Source organism: Theropithecus gelada, chromosome 17, assembly GCF_003255815.1.
Source record: "Theropithecus gelada isolate Dixy chromosome 17, Tgel_1.0, whole genome shotgun sequence".
Lineage (NCBI taxonomy): Eukaryota > Metazoa > Chordata > Mammalia > Primates > Cercopithecidae > Theropithecus > Theropithecus gelada.
Window position 1 is genome coordinate 80,470,014 of NC_037685.1, and position 22,123 is coordinate 80,492,136.

General features: G+C 40.8%; 2 protein-coding genes across 9 annotated transcripts in view; one reads left to right on the forward strand and one right to left on the reverse strand.

The window, feature by feature from the left end:
- The window catches only part of PHF11 (PHD finger protein 11), a 28,037-nt gene extending 27,545 nt beyond the window's left edge, over window positions 1–492 (forward strand). Inside the window, exon 10 of the mRNA XM_025364062.1 lies at window positions 14–492. Coding sequence (XP_025219847.1) covers window positions 14–168 — 155 coding nt within the window. The 3' untranslated portion in view covers window positions 169–492. The remainder of the gene's footprint in view (window positions 1–13) is intronic.
- A 3,107-nt stretch (window positions 493–3,599) lies between these two features.
- RCBTB1 (RCC1 and BTB domain containing protein 1) overlaps window positions 3,600–22,123 on the reverse strand; it is a 53,728-nt gene continuing 35,204 nt past the window's right edge. For 7 of the 8 annotated variants that reach the window (XM_025364438.1, XM_025364439.1, XM_025364442.1 and 4 more), the window contains 4 exons: window positions 17,997–18,123; window positions 14,615–14,766; window positions 13,802–13,932; window positions 3,600–5,920 (listed from right to left, as the gene is read on the reverse strand). In XM_025364438.1, coding sequence (XP_025220223.1) covers window positions 5,780–5,920; window positions 13,802–13,932; window positions 14,615–14,766; window positions 17,997–18,123 — 551 coding nt within the window. In that variant the 3' untranslated portion in view covers window positions 3,600–5,779. Of the gene's footprint in view, window positions 5,921–13,801; window positions 13,933–14,614; window positions 14,767–17,996; window positions 18,124–20,018; window positions 20,695–22,123 lie in introns of those variants that run through there. The other variant, XM_025364445.1, reaches the window with a different exon arrangement.

Here is a 22,123-nt window from a genome sequence, read left to right on the forward strand (position 1 = left end):
ATTCTTTTCATAGCAATAGAGAAAAAAATTCATGCATCTCAACAAAGGCGGCAGCAGTTGAAGGAAGAGATTGAGCTACTTCAGGACTTAAAACAAACCTTGTGCTCTTTTCAAGAAAATAGAGATCTTATGTCAAGTTCTACATCAGTATCGTCCCTGTCTTATTAGGGATTACCATTTCCTAAGCCAGGAGTCAGGCCAAATTGCAATCGGGCTCAAAACCAGAGACCAGGCTGTGAAATCCACACATCTTTAGAACTAGTCATTTCCTCTTGGTCCCGGCACTCTTCCATGTTCTTGCTAGTTGATATTTTGATCATTCTTTGCACACTCTTACTTGTGTTTTTTGTTCACTGTCACATTCCCAGCACCTAATATGCTCAGTAAATGTTTGTAGAATAAGTGCATAAAATGTTATTAACCTTTGATTCTAGTTACAGCCCATGATGCTTCTTAGATATAATAAATTTGGATTATACTACTTTACTTGTACCAAATTTGCCTGTTTTCGTGTCACAAAGTCTGCTTTTGAAAAATCCCTTTTCAGCCATAGTTATCATGTTGGGATTCATCATCTTCAAAACAAATACCTAAATTTTAAACTGGACTCTGAATAAGAACATTACCAGGAGTATGCAAGAATGAAATAAAATTGACAGTTAACATTTTTCTCAGCCTAATAATATACAGTTCTGGTTTTTATGCCCACACTACCATGTCTGACCCCTGAAAACTTCACATTCACAGTTCTCATTTTTTACCGTTGTACTCTGACTTGCAATAATATTACATCTTAAAATGGGTTTAAACTGAGTCTCCAGCATGGTGTCTGACATGTAATAAATAAGTACTTTAAAAATATTTGCAGGAGATGAAAAAGAACATTCCATTCCTGTTGTATCAGCAGCTCTAGCCTAAGTTCTTATATTTAGGGACAAAATCTAAACCAGTAGATTTCAAATCTGGCCACACATCAGAATCATGTGGAGCATTTTAAAAACTAGAGAAGTGGCTGGGCGCGGTGGCTCAAGCCTGCAATCCCAGCACTTTGGGAGGCCGAGACGGGCGGATCACAAGGTCAGGAGATCGAGACCATCCTGGCTAACATGGTGAAACCCCGTCTCTACTAAAAAATACAAAAAACTAGCCAGGCGAGGTGGCGGGCGCCTGTAATCCCAGCTACTCGGGAGGCTGAGGCAGGAGAATGGTGTAAACCTGGGAGGTGGAGCTTGCAGTGAGCTGAGATCCGGCCACTGCACTCCAGCCTGGGCGACAGAGCGAGACTCCGTCTCAAAAAAAAAAAAACTAGAGAAGCGAAGATCCCCTCCAACAACCTCTGAATAGATTTCCCCTAGGCAACCTCTGTCTCCCGGGTTCAAGCAATTCTCCTGCCTCAGCCTCCCAAGTAGCTGGGACTACAGGTGCGCACCACCATGCCCAGCTAACTTTCGTATTTTTAGTAGAGGCGGGGTTTCACCATGTTAGCCAGGATGGTCTCAATCTCTTGACCTCGTGATCCGCCTGCCTCAGCCTCCAGTGCCAGGATTATAGGCGTGAGCTACCGTGCCCAGCCATCTTAGCAAAGTTTATCTGACTAATCATTTTGATGTCATGATCTTTATTTTAAAAAAAACATTTGTCCCCCACTTTACTTTCACGTTTAAGCTGTGACTCACAGCACGTAACTGTGCATCATGGAGCACCACGTGTTTCGCGGCCATGAGGCCGGCTACTGGGCAACCTCTAAGGCGGACCCGAGTATGAACTTCAGCTATGTCACTACTGAAAAACTTGAATCCGATTATTTAATCTGAGAATAATGCTGCCTACCTTATGGGACAAAATATGGACAGTAAATAAAATGTGAAGCAGAGAGCACAATGTCTGGCACTGTGGGAAATAAATGTAAAACACATGCACGCACCCACACACACTCCCCTTGCCAACATTTCTAGCTTATTTTCTCCATTCTAACCAAACTTAATTATGGTAAGTTCTGGAAGGCTCATTAGCCCCCATCTCTAAGCCTTTGCTTGTGCCTCTAACTTTTTGGAGATGAGCTAAAAGGACACTTTATATTTTCCCCTACCCAACACAAGTGTTATCTTCAGAACAACTAACTGCTTGTCATGTGTAACCCTATTTCTGTATTAGTCTGTTCTCACACTGGTATGAAGAAATACCAGAGACTGGGTAATTTATAAAGGAAAGACATTTAATGGACTCAGTTCTGCATGGCTGGGGAGGCCTCAAGAAACTTACAATTGTGGCGGAAGGGGAAGAGGCCTGTCTTACGTGTGGCAGGTGAGCGAGAGCATGCAAAGCCCAGGAAGAACTGCCATTTATAAAACCGTCAGATCTCATAAGAACTCCCTCACTAGCATGAGAACAGCATGGGGGAAACAGCCTCCATAATCCAGTCACCTCCCACCAGGTCTCTCCCTCAACACCTGAGGATTACAATTCAAGATGAGATTTGGGTGGGGACACACAGCCAAACCATATCATCCTATTTGGTTTTCTCTCACTGTTATGAAAAGCTCTTTATAAGTATCTCATTGTGTTGTTAATTCCTAAACCTATCTCCCTCTCTCCTAATAATTCATATATTCCTTGAGGATAAAGAATATGTCTTTCCCTTCATGTAAGTACCCCCAAAGGTACAGACACATTTTTCTACTGTGCCAGTTCAACTGTACTACCTTTCAGCAGGAATAAAATCCAAAGATTTCTATGATATGTGTTTGTGTATAGTTGAGAATCAAGCAGTTGACATGTTCATGGTGTACCTATTTTTAGCCTGATACCCATGAAGAATCACACTACTGATTTTTTGTTGTTGTTGTGGTAAAATATATATAACCTAAAATTTGCCATCCCAATCATTTTTAAATATATGGTTCAATGGCATTAAACATTCATTTTTGTGCAACCGTCACCACCATCCACCTAAAGCAGCGGTCCCCAACCTTTTTGGCACCAGGGACTGGTTTCATGGAAGACAATTTTTCCATGGACCGTGGGATGGGGCGGTTGGTGGGGGGTGGGGAGGATGGTTTTGGGATGAAACTGTCCTACCTCAGACATTAGATTCTCACACAGAGCACATAACCTAGATCCCTTGCATACTCAGTTCACTATAGGGTTTGCACTCCTATGAGAATCTAATGTTCTAATGTTGCCACTGATCTGACAGGAGGCGGAACTCAGGCAGTAATGCTCACTCACCCGCCACTCACCTCCCGCTGTGCGACCTCTTCCCAACAGGCCAGGGACCAATATGGGTCTGTGGCCTGAGGGTTGGGGACCCCTGACCTAAAGGACTCTTCATCTTGGTAAACTGAAACTCTGTATCCATTAAACAAGTTCCCCATTCTCCTCTCCCCTCAGACACTGGCAATGGCCATTCTACTAAGTCTCTATGAATTTGACTAAGAACATCACACAAGTGGCATCACATACATAGTATTTGTTTGTGACTGGCTTCTTTCACTTAGCGTAATATCCTTAAGTTCATCTCTGTGTACCATGTGTCAGAATTTCTTTCCTTTTTAGGGCTGCAGACTACTGATTTTCAGTGAAAAAAACAACTCTACGTGCCTGTTTTAATGTTACTTTGTTTATTAACATGTCATTCTAAATATTACATAAATACAGCCTATATACTAGAGTATCAAACATTGTTCCAGTAAGAAGTTCAAGAGTACATTTAGGGCTAGCTTAAGAAATATGAATACTTTGGCTTCCATTATTATATTAGATGAAAAAATCAGTTCAAATAAGAGTTGTCATATCCTGCTATGATTAACAACAAAACCAAGTAGAAAAATAAGAGAGTGTATTTAAAAAAAATAAAGATGATCAAATGCTTTTTGAAGGACTTGTTCTCTTCACTGCCACACATACACAAATGACTTAGTAATCTAACATGAGAAGTGGTCTTTCACTTATATTAGGAACTTGGTAAATATTTGTAGAATGAATGAACTATCTATGGATATGAATTTACTACTTTAATTTGTGCTTTTTTTTGAAAAAAAAAATTTTCAAGTAAGAGCAATAGTAAACATACTAAAGTTCACATTTTGCTCAGATCATAAGCCTATACAACAGTGATTGTTACAAACACCACCCATCACAGCACAAATCAATGTGCATTTCTGAACCCAGTAAGAAAGGTTCTATCATGTTGTAGAATGAATTCTAACAGAATAATTCACTGGGCTTCAATCACTTGTGACATGGTCAAGAAAAGGGGGCTGGAGCTACTAGGCTTGTCTCTATTTCAGCTATCAATGAATTCCTATCTTTGAGGCCTCACTCCCCTTCCCACCCCAACAGACACAAATTTAAAAACATTGCTAACAATAGTAACTGCAGCATGTCTTCACCCACTTGTAATTTGGCTCTGAAAATGTACTCAGGCTCCAGGTTCAGAAGAGAGACCTTCCAAGCAGGGGACAAAGTTCACTAAGGGAGCTCACTCCAATGGAAATGAGTTCATGGACCAGAGAGCAAAGCAAAACATTGTTCTTAAAGCAAGCTCAATGGACACGCATGATGAAACTCACAGCTGAAGACTCTCACACCCCAAAGTCACCTTTCATAACCAGTTCAAAACAACCACCGTCTTTTAATAGGATCTTTTCAGGAACGCCGTAATTTGGGTGCTTTTTCAAGGTGAAATTGTGCTAAATGTTATACCTAAGATGTTTAAAAACAGAGGAAAACCAAAAGTGAAAGATGATAAAGTTTCAAATAAGCCAGTGTGTGATGGATTTGACCTAAAGTAGATAAAGCAAATTCCATTAAGTCCTGTAAGAGGGCTGACTTGAAGAACCACTTCTTCCAGTCATATATTGTAGATATGATGATTCAGCAGCCATAATTTAGGAAGGCAAGAGTATATATGTCATTATCTTCCTCTTAAGTTTGCATTTATAGAAGAAGGTGGGAGGGACAACTTGAACTTGAGTTCTCAAGCTCTACCTTAATGAAATAAAACACTGTTGGATAAGTAGTGGAGATTCTAATTTATAAAATATTCACCTTCATCAAATTTCTTTCATTATCAACTTTTCACAGATACTTCTAAATTACTACTCTTTATGCACTTAAATCTTAAGAGAAATCTTGACTAACCTAGAAAATTTATCTTTACATAATTATCATTTCAATAGGTTTAACTTACGTTAAACTGAATATTACTTTGATATATCTTGAAGTTAAAAAAGTCAACACAAGCACACAAACAAAAGTCTGAAACAATCTTAATTATTCCTTCACAGTAAGGGTACTAAGCTAGCAACTAAGACAGCACTTAACAATCCCCAGGTCAGCATCTTTAATTCACGATGGGGCCTCTCCATTCGTCTCACAATCCCCCAACTATCACTGCTCCTGCTGTCAGAAGATGGTTGATATGTGGCCCAGGAGAGTTGCTGCCAACTTCCCCTTTCCAAGTTCAGAAGTTCCTCTAATCAAAAATGAAAACAAGACCAAAAACGACTAAACTTTCACTCTTTTACATGTACCAGCCCAAATTTAAGAAAGGTCACATTTAAAATACACTTATCTGGAAACAAGAGTTGTTTCAAATGGGCTCAAGAAAAGCCATACACCCTTGATATGTTCTTACACAGACAACTGTGTCCCAGATGTGGAAAAAAACAACCTGATGGTCTTTTACCTGCAGAATTACATCACCCGTAGAGCACAAACCGGACACATCCTCAACAGTGCCCCAGAGCACTCACACAGAACCCAGCAGCCTTGCGCTTCAGTTCTTAAAGGCTCCACATTTACTGGCTTTAGCAATGAATTCCTTTAGCAGAGGGCCATCCATTTGCCAAAATGCTGCAGTCTGTGTAACTTCTGTCAAATGATTGATGCAAAACTTAAAGCAGAATTCTTCTAAATCCTGGACACACACAACACAAATAAAAACAAAAAGCGCTTTTTTAGGCAACTTTGATTGAATCACTTCTCTCTAAGCCCTTCACCCCAAACCTCTCACCCTCCCCCAGAAAAGATATTTGAGAGGCCAGATACCTAAAACTAGGCAAAAAGGTGACCACAGGTAGGTGTGACAAAAACACATACTATTTATTCAACGCAGTAAGAGCAATGGTCCCCTAACTCAAAGTGTGACTCTTCAAAACACACACACACACACACACACACACACACACAAGACCTACAGGGGAAAGAATTTCCTGCACGATTATCACATAATCTAGTTATAGTCAAAGACACTGTTGTAAAAGGCAGAATGAATGCCACTTTATTCCACAGAATGTGTTTTGTCACATTCAAGACATCAGAGAAAAGAATTAAGCTGTGGGTTAGTTTAAGAAGCAGAAAGGTAATGAAGAGGTATGGTCAACCTAAAGTGGCACATTAAAAAGAAAATCCCAGCCAGGCACAGTGGCTCACGCCTGTAATCCCAGCACTTTTGGGAGGCCGAGGCAGGTGGAAGGTCAGGAGTTCGAGACCAGCCTGGCCAACATAGGGAAACCCCGTTTCTAGTAGAAATACAAAAATTAGCCAGGCGTGCTGATGGGTGCCTATAATCCCAGCTGCTCGGGAGACTGAGGCAGGAGAATCGCTTGAGCCCGGGAGGCAGAGGTTGCAGTGAGCCAAGATCGCACCACTGCACTCCAGCCTGGGTGACAGAGCAGAGGCTCTGAAAGAAAATCCCAAAAAATTCACCTTAAATTCACTTTTATGCTCTCCTAATAATGACTTTATTTTTAAAGCCATGAAGAATAATAATACTACAACTTCCACTACACTAATATCTCAGAAAGTCAATCCCACAGAAGTATATTTACACAGATTAGTTTTCAGTCAGACAAACAGAAGTCACCAATTACCAACATTCAGGGGAGTAACATTAACAAGTGGTACACCAGAACCATTTCAAAATCAATCCCTGCCTATGCTAATCCACCCTTTCATCTCCTGCCAAACTTTAATATAGTCTGTCCCTTAGGATGTTGGAATATATATTTATTAAATCGATCAGGCACCTGAAATGCATGTAAAGACTCAATATATAAAAGGAAATTACACTAAAAGCTCTTATCACAAATAGCTTGACTTTATTATAACTTGGCTAGCTGGTAAGTTCTAAATTGAAGGTCATTACTCCGGGTTCTATCGAACCAGAAGCTCGACAACATTTCAACCGCAGGTTTTGACCGCACATTTCCAGCCACCACGAGATGGGCATGTTAGACAGAGTGGAAGGGGCCCACACAAACATGGAGAGACCCCTCTTCTGCTCTCAGCACAGATGTCGGCAAACAATGATTTCCTTGTTCTAAGGGTCCTCCTGTCCCTGGCTAAAAGATACCCAAAGTAAACTCCAGAAACCCACCCAGTCACATAACCATGAAGAGATAAACCACAGGCCGGGCACGGTGGCTCACGCTTGTAATCTCAGCACTTTGGGAGGCTGAGGTGGGTGGATCACGAGGTCAGGGGTTCGAGACCAGCTTGACCAACATGGTGAAACCCCATCTCTACTAAAAATACAAAAATTAGCCGGGTATGGTGGCGTGCACCTGTAATCCCAGCTACTCAGGAGGCTGAAGCAGGAGAATCACTTGAACCCAGGAAGGGGAGGTTGCAGTGAGCTGAGATTAAGCCACGGCACTCCAGCCTGGGCAAAAGAGCAAGACTCAGCCTCAAAAAAAAAAAAGAAAAGAAAAAGAAAACAAAAAAAGAGAGATAGACCACAGCTAATGAGTACTAGCCAGCTGCTGTTTCGTTTGTTTGTTTTCTAGATAATTTGAAATGCACTTAGGATGTTAGCACAGTCTCTGGATTCTTGTTTTTAATCAGAGATTCCCAGTGGGCTAAATGCATAACTAAATGCTCCATATATTAAAATAAACTAAAATGTGAAACTGGATAAAGCATTCCCTCTCAGATTATTATTCAAGAAAAAGCGGCCGGGCGCGGTGGCTCACGCCTGTAATCCCAGCACTTTGGGAGGCGGAGGCGGGCTGATCACAAGGTCAGGAGATTGAGACCATCCTGGCAAACACGGTGAAACCCCATCTCTATGAAAATACAAAAACTTAGCCATGCGCGGTGGCGGGTGCCTGTAGTCCCAGCTACTCGGGAGGCTGAGGCAGGAGAATGGCGTACACCCAGGAGGCGGAGCTTGCAGCGAGCGGACATCGCCACTGCACTCCTGCCTGGGTGACACAGCGAGACTCCATCTCAAAAAAAAAAGAAAAATCACTACGCCTCGCATTATCACCCAATGATTAATAAATAGCTCTCAGGACTAAATTATATTCCACAGGGACATAAAAGTCACATTTTAAAATTTAGTTATCAAAAACAGAAAACTTTATTCACACATAACTTTGGAAGTAGCCAGTCATAATGACAGAAAGTTATTTAAATCATGTAATATATCAGATAAGAATCTTTAAGTATTAAATTTTAATGACATAATTTCAAATTCGCAGGAAGAGTGCAGTGAACTCTGGCATCAAACCTCATCAGTTTGTGTCTATTGATGTAGAACTCAAGATCTTTCTACTGTATATGAAAAAGTGAGTTTAAAGTGAGTTTATTCAGCTTACTAATTGTGCAGCAAATACCTTGAGTATAAACTTTAAGAAGTTATATGACCAGGTACAGCGGCTCATGCCTGTAATCCCAGTACTTTGGGAGGCCAAGGTGGGCAGATCACCTGAGGTTAGGAGTTCGAGACCAACCTGGCCAACATGGAGAAACCCCGTTTCTACCAAAAAAAAAAAAAAAAATACAAAATTAGCTGGATGTGGTGGCGCATGCCTGTAATCCCAGCTACTCAGGAGGCTGAGGCAGGAGAATTGCTTGAACCCAAGAGGCAGAGGTTGCCATAAGCAGAGATCGTGCCACTGCACTCCAGCCTGGGAGACAGGAGTGAAACTCCATCTCAAAAAAAAAAAAAGAAGTTTTATACACAATGTAGGTATACAAATGGTGCCGCTAATCACAATTCACTTTATATACTCATGAAAATGGTTCTATCAAACTGCCTTCCCTTCCCCTCCAATTAGTTTGAACTGCTGAGGTATCTGGGTATGCAATAAATATTAAAAAGTTCCAAACATTAAAAGTCAAACTAGAGAATGCTGAAAACAATCTAAATCTGGGTTGTGTAAGTAACTAATTAAACCTTGGTTGAGGCAGATCTATGTAAAAGGAAGCCCTAAATGCACGTGGTGAGGGACGTTTGAATTTGCAAGTTCACCAGAGAGTGGCACAGTCAAGCAGAACCACTTAGCAACCAGTGCCCACCGTCGGTTTGCCCTTAATGAGCGAATTAGACAAATGCCCTTCTGACTTGACCTCTCTTTAGTATTGTAAGAATCTACATAATCTGTTCCTTTCATTCTGCAAAGGATCAAATCTTCAATAACACAGGCAAGAAAATGCAACTCTTGCCCAAGTGAGAAGTCAACTATAACAGGGCTGGTTATAGTTGACTTCTTACTTCTAACTGGGCTTTAAATAAAACAATTCCAAGAAAGACAAGAAGGATCATGTGACCAGGAGATGAACAAAGTTCCTGACGGAATGAAAGAGTCCTCTTACAGCCCATGGAATAGGGAAGTGAAAAGCATAAAAATGGAAGGGTCTTCTTGGTATTAGAAACTAAACTCTGTCTATGACGTTATGTGGTGGAATGATTATAAAGTGTTCTAACGCAAATGAGATAAAATACCAGATTTATTGTCATTAGCAAAGAAGATAAAAATAAAAACTGCTCTTCTGAAATAATTTATAAATCATTCCAAATCTTTCAACACTTAAACTATTCCAATCAATATATATATTCTGAAAATAAGTTGTTTTTCCTTTCCACAAATTTTCTTTAGTAACAAAACAAAACACAGAGAATTGATGATCTTAATACCCTCGTTTTTAAAAATGCTAAGGCAGCCTCTAAGGGAGTTCTTACCCCGTCCTAAAACTCCAAAGCTAAACTAGTTGAATGTTAATAATTTGAAGACCACCTAACCAGGGTGAGCAGGTGCCTTGGCATTACAGCTTCCCCCAAGACACATCCCAGATGACACAAGATCATGAACCACACCTAACTCTGTCCAACCTGTTGTTAAAGTAACTGCAAAAATAAAACCCAAAACTGTCAGTCTATAATTCATGTTATAGCACACCAAGTACTAAATATTCCAAATCAAAGAAGTTTTTTGTTTTCAAAATGTACTTAAACATTCTACCATATGGGAAGAACATAATTTATCTCATTACGCAAAAAACATGTGTCAGCTTACTGCTGATTGAAGACTTTTAATTTGGGCCACAAAAAGAAGAAAAAAATGCTGGCCACCAAGCCTTAGCACCAAGCTGTCCAATACTCAGACCCCAGATCAACTTCAGAATTAGATTCCTGGGCTCGTGTTTATTGCTCCCCTCCAAAAGTAAGATCATAAGATATAAGTTGCTCAGCACATAAGATTTTCTGGAAAGTTCTCTACTCCGGTTAAACAAATAATACTTCCCAGCTGTTTCTCTTAATGTTCAAATACACATAAAAATAAAAAATTTCCTGAAAAGAATCACTTCACAGTGTGCGACTGATCTATCTTGAAACAATGTTTTATCCACATTTTCTCCCCGATGTCAATACTTATTCAGGTCTGCACCAAAGGAATATTTCAATGTTCCTTTGTCAAGTCCTTCTTAATAAAACTTGTGGACAGTTTGATAACACATTCGTAGCAAGAGCTCTACAATCATCAACTGACTTTTGAAACTCCCTGTCACTACTGAGTCCGTACATTTTTGTTGCTTTACTGTGTGTACATTTGCTTCAAAGCTATCTTGTCAAAAGGGGGCATGGAGGAACCTCAGATACTTTCGTAGAAAGAGAATAAACATTGGAAGCAGGTAGTCTCCATCTTCCTAGCAGTTTGGCCCACAAAACGAAGGCAAAGTCATCTAGTATCTCCAAGTTGAGTTCTAAAAATAATAGTTTTTGCAGTCAATTTCTAACCTGACTCATCAGTAGCCTCCAATCAACTAATAAACACAATAAGAGGGCTTTCTTTCTAAGAGATGGCGGTCTCACTATGTTGTCCAGGCTGGTCTCAAATTCCTAGCCTCAAGCAATCCTCCCACTTCAGCATCCTGAGTAGCTGGAATACAGGCATGAGCCACTGTGCCCAGCTATGGGTTTTAATTTTGTACTCCAGAACTTCATTCATATACTCGCTATATCTTATAGTATTAAGGAAATAAAATGTGAAAGCACATTAATCAATTATGTAACTTGTATTACAACCTAAGAAATATACCCTAGAAAGAGTCCTGGTGCAGTGGCTCATGCCTATAATCCCAGCACTTTGGGAGGCCGAGGTGGGAGGGACACTTGAGCCCAGAAGTTCAAGACAGCCTGGGCAACATAATGAAACCCTGTCTCTACAAAAAATAAAAAATAAGAAATTGGCTGGGTGTGGTGGCACACGCCCGTAGTCCCAGTTCCTGGACTGGGAAGGAAGGAGGACTGCTTGAGCCCGGGAAGTTGAGGCTACAGTGAGCTGTGATCACACCACTATGCTTTAGCCTGCGCGACAGAGCAAGACCCTGTATCACCAGGAAAAAAAAATTACATATAAATTGTAAACATATATATACACACACACACACACACACACATATATATATGCCCTAGAAATAAAGAAGTGACTCTTTCTTTTTGTCTTCTTTCTATTCTCTAATTTTTCTACGTTGAATGTGTAATATTTGTAGGATTGTAAGTTTTTTTAAACTTTTTTTTTTTGAGACAGAGTCTTGCTTTGTTGCCCAGGCTAGAGTGCAGTGGTGCAACTTCTGCCTCCCAGGTTCAAGCAATTCTCCTGCCTCAGCCTCCCGAGTAGCTGGGACTACAGGCATGCACCACCACGCCCAGCTAATTTTTGTATTTTTAGTAGAGACAGGGTTTCACCATGTTGGCCAGGCTAGTCTCAAACTCCTTACCTCAAGTGATCCGCCCACCTTGGCCACCCAAAGTGCTGGGATTACAGGCGTGAGCTCCAAGCCTGGCCATTTATTTTTTCAAAGCACACCTTCATGGTGAGGTATTTTCAAATGTTTTCACTCATTCATTTAGTTCAGCATGCATTTTTGAGCGCCAGCTCCGTGCCCACACTGTGACAGACTCTGGGGAATCACATGTATTTGGAGTCTTTCTAAAGGAAGTTTTCATCGTGTTTATACATAATATGATAAAAATGACAACTAGTGAAGGAAATGACCTGCTGGCACATGAAGCAGCAGCAGAAGGCTTTTTCTGTAAACTTCCTAGGACAGATCTTAGCTGAAGATGAGGAAGAAGTTTCCAGCAACTTGAGCTGGGACATCTGCCTCTGCCCAGGTTGTTCTCACTGGTGTTAGTCAGCAAGGTCTGATCCTGAGTATGGAACTCGTTAACAGGGAGGAGGAGCATGGAGAGGCCCAGAGAGGATTCTAACACCAGTCACCAAATGGACAGAAAAGGCACTGACCCAATTTAAAATTATATCACCAGGTGGAAATAAAATCTAAAGAAACAGCATTTCTAACCAAGAGGTTCAGGGTGTCACAGGAAGGGCAGGAAAAAAACCATACCTCCATTTTCTATTAGAAATGATTTACTTTGATCATCATTCCATCCACAGTCGGGCTGCAGACAAAGCCAGCTATATTTGACCTTATCAAACATTTATAATCATAATATAGCCTCAAACAAAAATAGGATACGTTTTGAAAACATCACGGTCAACTTTAATCCCTAAGAGTGATGAAGTTTGTCCTCTGTTATTCCTCAAAGGACACAGCTGCAGATCTTTGCATGTGTTTGATAAACTCCTTGATACCCGATATTCTGCTTTGTCAAATGACAACAAAATGTCTGCAAGGTAGGCTAACTGTATCATTCTACACGCATACCTTAGCCAGACATTTTGAAAGTCCAAGGCTATTGCTCTCTACCTTTTACTCTCTCTGAATCTGTGAAACCAACCATACCCGCCTTTAGCTCACTGATCATCCTCAATGCTTCCTTTAAGGTACTATCTTCATTCAGTTCAACAAACATTTATCATCAGGTGCCTAATATGTGCCAGGCACAATAGGGTATGCAGATGAATGAGAGACAGTTCCTACTCACGAGGAGGTTGCAGTCTGATGCTTTGGTTCTTCAAAAAAATGCACACAAACTTTCAGACTCCCAAAAGCCCATTAATTCACAGGCTCAAGAGATCTGTGAATCCCAGATTAAGAACTCAAGCCAGTGCAAAAACAAAAGGAGTCCACAGCAAGTTCTTACCGGGTAAATACCTGTGAGCTATAATTAGACACTGACAGAACTGCAGAGCGTACAGAGATACAAATCATACGCATCCCCAGCTTATGACAGGGCCGAGATGGGAAGACAGCAAGGTGAGTCTTGAAATAAACACATATGCTGACTCTGAGAAAGACCTGAAACTAAAATATGCTGTTTGTTAGTCCAGTTAGTGTGGCACCTTATGTTCCAACCTGCAGGACAGCTGCTAGGACCTTGGTTCGTTTCCTGTCTTACTTAGAAACGGAAGTAGAGGAACAACGACTTTTGAAACAATGAACAGGGAATTAAGAAGCCAGGGCAGATTTCAGTTTTCAATGGGTTCACTGATTCCCTAAACACAAGTGAAGTACTCATCGTTTTCCATGTCTCACGAGAAAAGAGGGGGAGACGAGCATGAAGGGAGTTAAGGATGGTTTAGTTTCTGTTTATTGTTTATGTTACCTCTGCATCATATCTGACTGCAGCAGAGAATAGCGAAAAGGCATTCTCCACAGTAATTCCTCTCTTGATAATGTGCTGACAAAGTTTTTTCAGTCTGTTTTCACAGTAAGATGTCGCCAAATCCAGAAGACCTAAAAGTAAGATATGTGAAAGGCTTAATCAAATTTATAATTATTTTCCATACATAGAGATTTTGTTTTGGTGAACAGAGGTGTATAAGTAAATTAGAAGTTTCTTAGTGGACAAGAGTCTGAATTTGAGTAAATAAATTCTCTTTTTTACTGTCTGCCTCCTCTACTTCCACACCTCTCCTATATTTATACAATTTCTTCAATAGTACAAAGAAAGGGCAAAAAAATGCAATTTCAATCCTCATTTTGTTTCTACAATGCTAAATGCATTAGCAACTTATACTTCACTATTAGAAAATTAAAATAAGCCCATAGCTTAATACCTAGGTAATGGGTTGATGGGTGCAGCAAACCACCATGGCACACGTTTACCTATGTAACAAGCCTACACATCCTGCACATATACCCCAGAACTTAAAATAAAAATAAATTTAAAAAAAAAAAAAAGAAAAAAGAGTCCTTCAGTGACATTAGAACAAAAAAGCCTATGGTCATAAACTAAGTCCAAAACTATTAACCATAGTAACTACACAATACTATTTTTAAAGACATCTACTTCAAGTCTTTTTTAAGCACCAAATTAAAGTCAATACACCTGAAGCTTTTTACATTTCAGGACTAAGAACATGAGGGGATATATTCTCGACCATGTGGCTTGTCCATCCCAATGCTGCCACAGTACCTATAGCATCTTCCGGCGGCAGGTCCACTGTGTCTGTGTAGAGGTACTGGAGAAAGGCACGATACACTGGGTAGGAAAACTGATCGATTTCTATCACTTCCTTCATGTCTTCATTCCAATACGACTGGAACATGGATCGAAAATGCTCACACCTAAAACAGAAAAGCAAAAGTTTTATTTGTTCAGCAGCAATTTTAAAAAAAGAAAAACAAATTATCTAATTAAATTGACAAAATCAGATAAACAGATTAGAAGTATCCTTGGGCCGGGCGTGGTAGCTCATGCCTGTAATCCCAGCACTTTGGGAGGCCAAGCAGGCGGATCACCTGAGGTCGGGAGTTCGAGACCAGCCTGACCAACATGGAGAAACCATGTCTCTACTAAAAATTCAAAATTAGCCAGGTGTGGTGGTGCATGCCTATCATCCCAGCTACTCGGGAGGCTGAGGCAGGAAAATCGCTTGAACCCAGGAGGTGGAGGTTGTGGTGAGCCGAGATCACCCCACCACACTCCAGCCTGGCAACAAGGGCAAAAAACTACGTCTCAAAATAAATAAATAAATAAAGTATTCTTAACTACTATATCTGGGCCTGCACACACCAGGCTCACAGACCTTTAGCTAGCACCCAAAAAACATTCCACATGCAAGTGGTTTTTGTACCTGCCTTTTTTACATACACTCACTTTCATTTTTCATATCTCCTATGAAATACTAATAGGTACGCACAGAGCCTGGGAGCACCCAGCACTTCCACTACTGTTTCCATTTGACGGGCCCCAAGATTTTTTTGTTCCTTTGTTATTTTTTAAAATGATGTACAGAAATGCATTTTAAACAATAAAGTGAAAGAAATTCACAAACAAGAGTTCAAAACTTTTGACTATATATTAATATTAAAATGATTCATTTGTTTTTTGTTTTACATAGTAAGTAAATTCTTAAAACTGTTTTATATGTTAACTGGATTACATCAAGCTGATTATTGCCTCATTATCTGACACTTTTTCTTCTTTTCTGACTCATCGTCAAAACAGCCATCACTCCTATTTTGTTTTTTTGCATTGCCTGCTCCCCTTCCTCTCTTCCCAGGCCTGCTACAAGCTTATTTATAAAACACATTCACTAGGATAGTCAGATTAGTTCAAGAAAACCTGAGCAGCTCCTACACTGTATTTACATGTACAAAGCCACCTGCATGAGAAACTGATTTCTAAATATTGGATTTCTTATATATAACATAGTTATATCTTTCTAAAAATCATATTTTTAAATTCTTTTAAAGTGAGATATGGCACAAAGAGAAAAAGTATTTTCAAAATCCACTCAGAGGCGAGGTGCAGTGGCTCAAGCCTGTAATTCCAGCACTTTGGGAGGCCAAGGCAGGTCAGATTCAATCACCTGAGGTCAGGAGTTCAAGACCAGCCTGGCCAACACGGTGAAACTTCGTCTCTACTAAAAATACAAAAATTAGCCGGACATGGTAGTACATGATTATAATCCCAGCTACTTGGGAGGCTGAGGCTGGAAGATCGCTTGAACATAGGAGGTGGAGGTTGCAGTGAGCTGGTATCGCACCACTGCACTCTAGCCTGAGTGACAGAATGAGACTGTCTCAAAAAAAAAAAAAAAAAAAAAAAAAATCCATTCAGAATACTAAAAAAAAGCTTCACTTACATAAAAAATTACTCTACCTCAGAAGTAAAAAAGAAATAGTTGTCTAAGAAACAATCATGGATTTCATGGTCAGAAAACTGTACATGAAAAGAATAGACTGGCTGACCACAGGTGCACAGACAGAAACAGTTCCAGTTCTTCTTTTCAATTCATACTGTGGTTCAGATATTTACTCTCTTAGGTAAGGAATGACATAGGGCTTTTCTGTTCCTTTCTTTTTTTTTTTTTTTTTTTGAGACAGTCTCGCTTTGTCTTCCAGGCTGAAGTGCAGTGGCCGGATCTCAGCTCACTGCAAGCTCCGTCCCCCGGGTTCACGCCATTCTCCTGCCTCAGCCTCCCGAGTACTGGGACCACAGGTGCCCACCACCTCACCCGGCTAATTTTTTGTATTTTTTAGTAGAGACGGGGTTTCACCGTGTTAGCCAGGATGGTCTCGATCTCCTGACCTCATGATCCACCCGTCTCGGACTCCCAAAGTGCTGGGATCACAGGCTTGAGCCACCGCGCCCAGCCTTCTGTTCCTTTCAGATGTATTTCTTTGCCAACAGGTTTTTAACTAAATTTCCAAAAAGACTTGTAAATGGCCAATTTAATGGTCTTATGTGCCTTTTTCTGCAATGGCAACCTTTGTGGCAAACAGTTACTAATAAATGCATAGTTCCCTCACATTTATACAAGGAACTATATCTAAAAAACTTTTTCTTTCATTTTTGAGATAAGATCCAGCTCTGTCACCCAGGATGATCACAGCTCACCACAGCCATGATCTCCTGGGCTCAATCCTTCCACCTCAGCCACCGGAGTAGCTGGAACTACAGGAACGCACCACCACACCTGGCTAATTTTTTCTATTTTTTGTACAGACAGTGTCTCACTATATTGCCTAGGCTGGTCTCAGACTCCTGGGATCAAGTGATACTCGTTCCTTGGCCTCCCAAAGTCCTAGGATTACAGGCATGAGACACCACGCCCAGCCTAGAACTTCCTTTAATTGGTAACTGGATGTCCCTTAGAAACAGAAGCAAAGCATTCCTGACTATGAGAGTTTCCTGCTTAATCTTTAATTAAAAGAGGACATATACACTTTTCAATAACAACCTTTCGTATTTTAACCACGCAAACAAATTTTCCGACGGAAATGAGTATTCACAAGATTCTCAATTTAAAAAACAATGTAAGCTGGGTGCGGTGACTCACATCTGTAATGCCAGCACTTTGGGAGGTTGAGGCGGGCAAATCACCTGAAATCGGGAGTTCGAGACCAGCCTGACTAACATGGAGAAACCCTGTCTCTACTATAAATACACAATTAGCCGGGTGTGGTGGCACATGCCTGTAAACCCAGCTACTCAGGAGGCTGAGGCAGGAGAATCACTTAAACCCGGGAGGTGGAGGTTGCGGTGAGCTGAGATCACGCCATTACACTCGAGCCTGAGCAACAAGAGTGAAACTACGTCTCAAACAAACAAATATATAGACAAATACTTAAACTCCTACAGTACACTTTTTCTAAAACGCTCCATGAATGTACACAAAAAACTTTGACATGAAATGGACTGAGGCTATCTGCAAAAATATTAAGTAGTGACATTTCTCTCTACTACCAAGGCTATTTTTTATCAGTACCCATTTTGTGGAATAACAAATACATAGAAATGGCAAAAATAAAATAAAGTTATTGATGTCTCTGAGCTCATGCAAAAATACCTGATTTTCAAAACAGCTTTATGGACATGAATATATTTTCCATCAATTCGAAACTTCAGATCGGCAGTTTCTGGACTATCAAATTCTTTCTTCAGTGACTCTGCAACTGTTAAAAAGTCTTCATGCTCTGAAGGCAACAAACATATATTAACATGGAAAGTTCAAGGAACAGATTGAAGATTCAAAAGACTTCAAAAAGATCATCATGTCCGTGGTGGGTAATTCCACTTGTTTTTTTTTTTTTCAAGAGTTCATACCTTATTTGACAAATCAATTCTACGGTATTAAAGGAAGTATCCGGACGGGCGCGGTGGCTCACGCCTATAATCCCAGCACTTTGGGAGGCCAAGGCGGGCAGATCACGAGGTCAAGAGATCGAGACCATTCTGGCTAACATGGTGAAACCCCATCTCTACTAAAAGTACAAAAATTAGCTGGGCACGGTGGCACTCGCCTGTAGTCCCAGCTACTCGGGAGGCTGAGGCAGGAGAATTGCTTGAACCCAGGAGGCAGAGGTTGCAGTGAGCCAAGATGGCACCACTGTACTCTAGCCTGGTGGGAGAATGAGACTCTGTCTCAAAAAAAAACAAAACAAAACAAAACAGTATCCTGCATCTATAAACTACCAAAGAAAACCACCAAAAGATGGTATTTAGAAAGGCCAAATACCATCTTATATGCTTAGTTATACACTAGAAATGTATATTTTTTAAAGAAAAAAATGATAGGTACTTCATGATAATATGAGAACCCCCTCTCAAAACGAGTGGTTCTCTTCTAAGACTAAGAATTTATCAGTTTTCCTTGACTGAAACACTATCTTTTTTCTGCTTTGGGGTAGTTTCAAGGGGTCAGCATATCCAACTCAAGGAGGTGCAAGAAACAAACTTACCACTTAAATGGTAATGCTAAGCACGTTCTCAAGCAGAGAAACTCTTTCCTAAGTATCTGGAATCTAAACATCTCTGTTAACCCTAAAAATCACTATATGCATAATCCTTACTCACTATCTAAACACAGAGCAAATGCACGTAGAAACAATGCCTACACCTTACCTGATAAGAATTGCTATTACAGTTATATGTAAGTAGAACTGTATTATTCCAAGGAGAAGTAAAGGCACTTGTACAAATTCCTGCAATGCTTTCTTGTGTTTTATATGAAAGACGAAAAGAAGTAGAAAAAGGCTAATGGGGAAACTTTTTTAAATTCCAGAGATCCTCATGAGGCATCGAATCAAGCTGCTATGGATACACGAAGCAGCTTTCAACTGCCCACAGCTGAGTTAATAATCAGTGTCTTAATTAAAGACCTCAGCTTCCAAGGCTGGATGAACCTGTGTCCTTCGGTAGCCGGTTGTTACCAGAGCAACTCCTAGAGGAGAGACAACAGCTAAAACCTAGGCTGAAACTTAACAAATGAGCTTATCTGCAAGCTTTATCATCAGAATCTCCCAAGGAATTATCTTTCACCTACGCCCTGTGACCTTAACTGATAGCCCTCCCTCCACCCCATGCAATGCAGAGCTCTCCTGGCTATGGAGGAAAGGTGGAAAACCTCTCAAAAGTCAGGCTTTCGCTGACCTTGTAACCTGGATCACTGGTGGGCAAAAGAATACAAATCACTAAGATGGGCCAAGAGTCAAGGAGTCTAGATTGCTACCCCCACCCATCCAAAAAAAACACTTCTCATCAGTGCTTCAACTTCTGCATCCAGTCTTAGGCTGAAATGACCCTTTCTCCTCTTTGCTCCTGGCAACAAGTATAGTATGTCCTTTCAGAGAAGAAATCCTCCTCAGAGGGGTGAATTCACCATGTGACTTTCTTTCTAACACTCAGCTGAGATCACAGAGTGAGAGGGAAAAAACACTTTTGACTTTTAGTGGGTGGAAGGGAAAGAAGTTATCTAGGAGAGCGGTCCCCAACCTTTTTGGTACCAGCGACCAGTTTTGTGGAAGACAATTTTTCCATGGACCAGGGTGGGGAGGGGGATAGTTTCGGGATGATTCAAGCACATTATGTGTATTGTGCACTTAATTTTTATTATTGTTACACCGTAATATGTAATGAAATAATTACACAACTCACCATAATGCAGAATCAGTGGGAGTCCTGAGCTTGTTTTCCTACAACTGGACAGCCCCATCTGGGGGTGATGGGAGACAGTGACAGATCATGTAGCCATTAGATTCTCATAAGGAGCTCACAACCTGTATCCCTTGCATGTGCAGTTCACAATAGGGCTCACGCTTCTATGAGAATCTAATGCCACTGCTGATCTGACGGGAGGTGGAGCTCAGGCGGTAATGTGAGTGATGGGGAGCAGCTGTAAATACAGATGAAGCTTCGCTCAGTGCCACTCATGTCCTGCTGTGCAACCCAGTTAATAACAGGCCACGGACCAGTACAGGCATATTGCCCGGGGTTTAGGGACCCCCGATCTAGGAGGATATATTCAATGACCATATTTTTCCCAAACTTAACATTTAAATTGTTAGGACATTTGTTCTGAAAAGAATGCCTATGCCATTGTAAGACATAAGAACTGGGGGAAGCCTTTTAGAACAAGTCCAGGTTAAGTAGTACATATAAATCTGAAGATGTGTACAGAAGTGCTTTAGCTGGGTGTGCTATACACGTGTGATTCTAGCCAAATAGCCCCATTCAGCGAACCAATTATTTTCCAATCACAATACTCACTGCAAAAAAACCTCTATTATCCCTAAAAAACATGGCATAATGAAGTGAAAGGGAGTGTTCGACTGATTTCACTTTAAGGCAAGCTTAACTCTTCCTAAGCATCCTTTTGCCCCCATGCCCATGACTGGTCACCTAATGATGGGACAACTCCACCTGTCTGACACACCTAAGCACGACATGTTTTAGAAAACTAACCTTCAATATCAATTGCTGAGCAACCCAAACACCTTAACTGCCAAGAACTACATTAATTTTCAAGCACAGAGCATCATGACCCACTTATTCCCTCTGCTTATAAATAAAAGAACAACTTAAATATGCCAGCAAAAAGGCAAAAACAAACAAGAAATAAAAGAAAAAGATTAAAGTCACCTTGTAAATGGCTACTCAGCTTTAAGACATCCTAGCTTTTTCAGTCAATAATGGACTCTTAAAGAAGACAATATGCAGAAAAGGTACAGATTATGTAACCAAAGATCACCCCAAATTCTACTACCCCTTATAACACCTGTGTTTTGATGCCCTTCTGAAATAAAAGATTTTGAAATCAGTTGAAAGACAAAGACAGAAAGAAGATGGGGTTAATGTGTCACCTTAAAAACCACAAGTTGTTCGCTTTTTTTATTGAGATAGGGTCTCGCTCTGTCACCTAGGCTGGAGTGCAGTGGTGCGATCACAGCTCACTGCAGCCTTGACCTCCCAGGCTCAAGCAATTCTCCACCTCAGTCTCCTGAGTAGCTGGTACTACAGGCATGCACCACTACTCCTGGTTATTTTTTGTAGAGATGGGGTTTCGCCATGTTGCCCAGGCTGGTCTAAAACTCCTGGGCTCAAGCAATCCACCCGCCTTGGCCTCCCAAAGTGCTGAGATCACAGGTGTGAGCCACCACACCCAGCCGGTTTTTCACTTTTTTGAAAGTTCATTTTTGGACCGGGCATGGTGGCTCACGCCTGTAATCCCAGCACTTTGGGAGGTTGAGGTGGGCAGATCACAAGGTCAGGAGTTCCAGACCAGCCTGATTAACATGGTGAAACCCTGTCTCTACCAAAAATATAAAAAAATTAGCCAGGCATTGTGGCACACTCCTGTAATCCCAGCTACTCAGGAGGCTGAGACAGGAGAACTGCTTAAACCTGGGATGCAGAGGTTATAGTAAGCCGAGATCGCGCCATCGCACTCCAGCCTGGGCAACAGAGTGAGACTCTGTCTCAAAAAAAAAAAGAAAAAAAATAAAGTTCATTTTTGATTGGTATTATATCAAGTTCTGTAAGAAATCTAGTATAACAGAAGTGCTTAAGAACAGGTTACCTAAATACTTATACATGAACATTCATAACAGCACTACCCATGAGAGTCAAAGGTGGGAACAACCCACATGTCCATCAACAGTTAAATGACAAACAAAATATGATGTGTATATATATAAT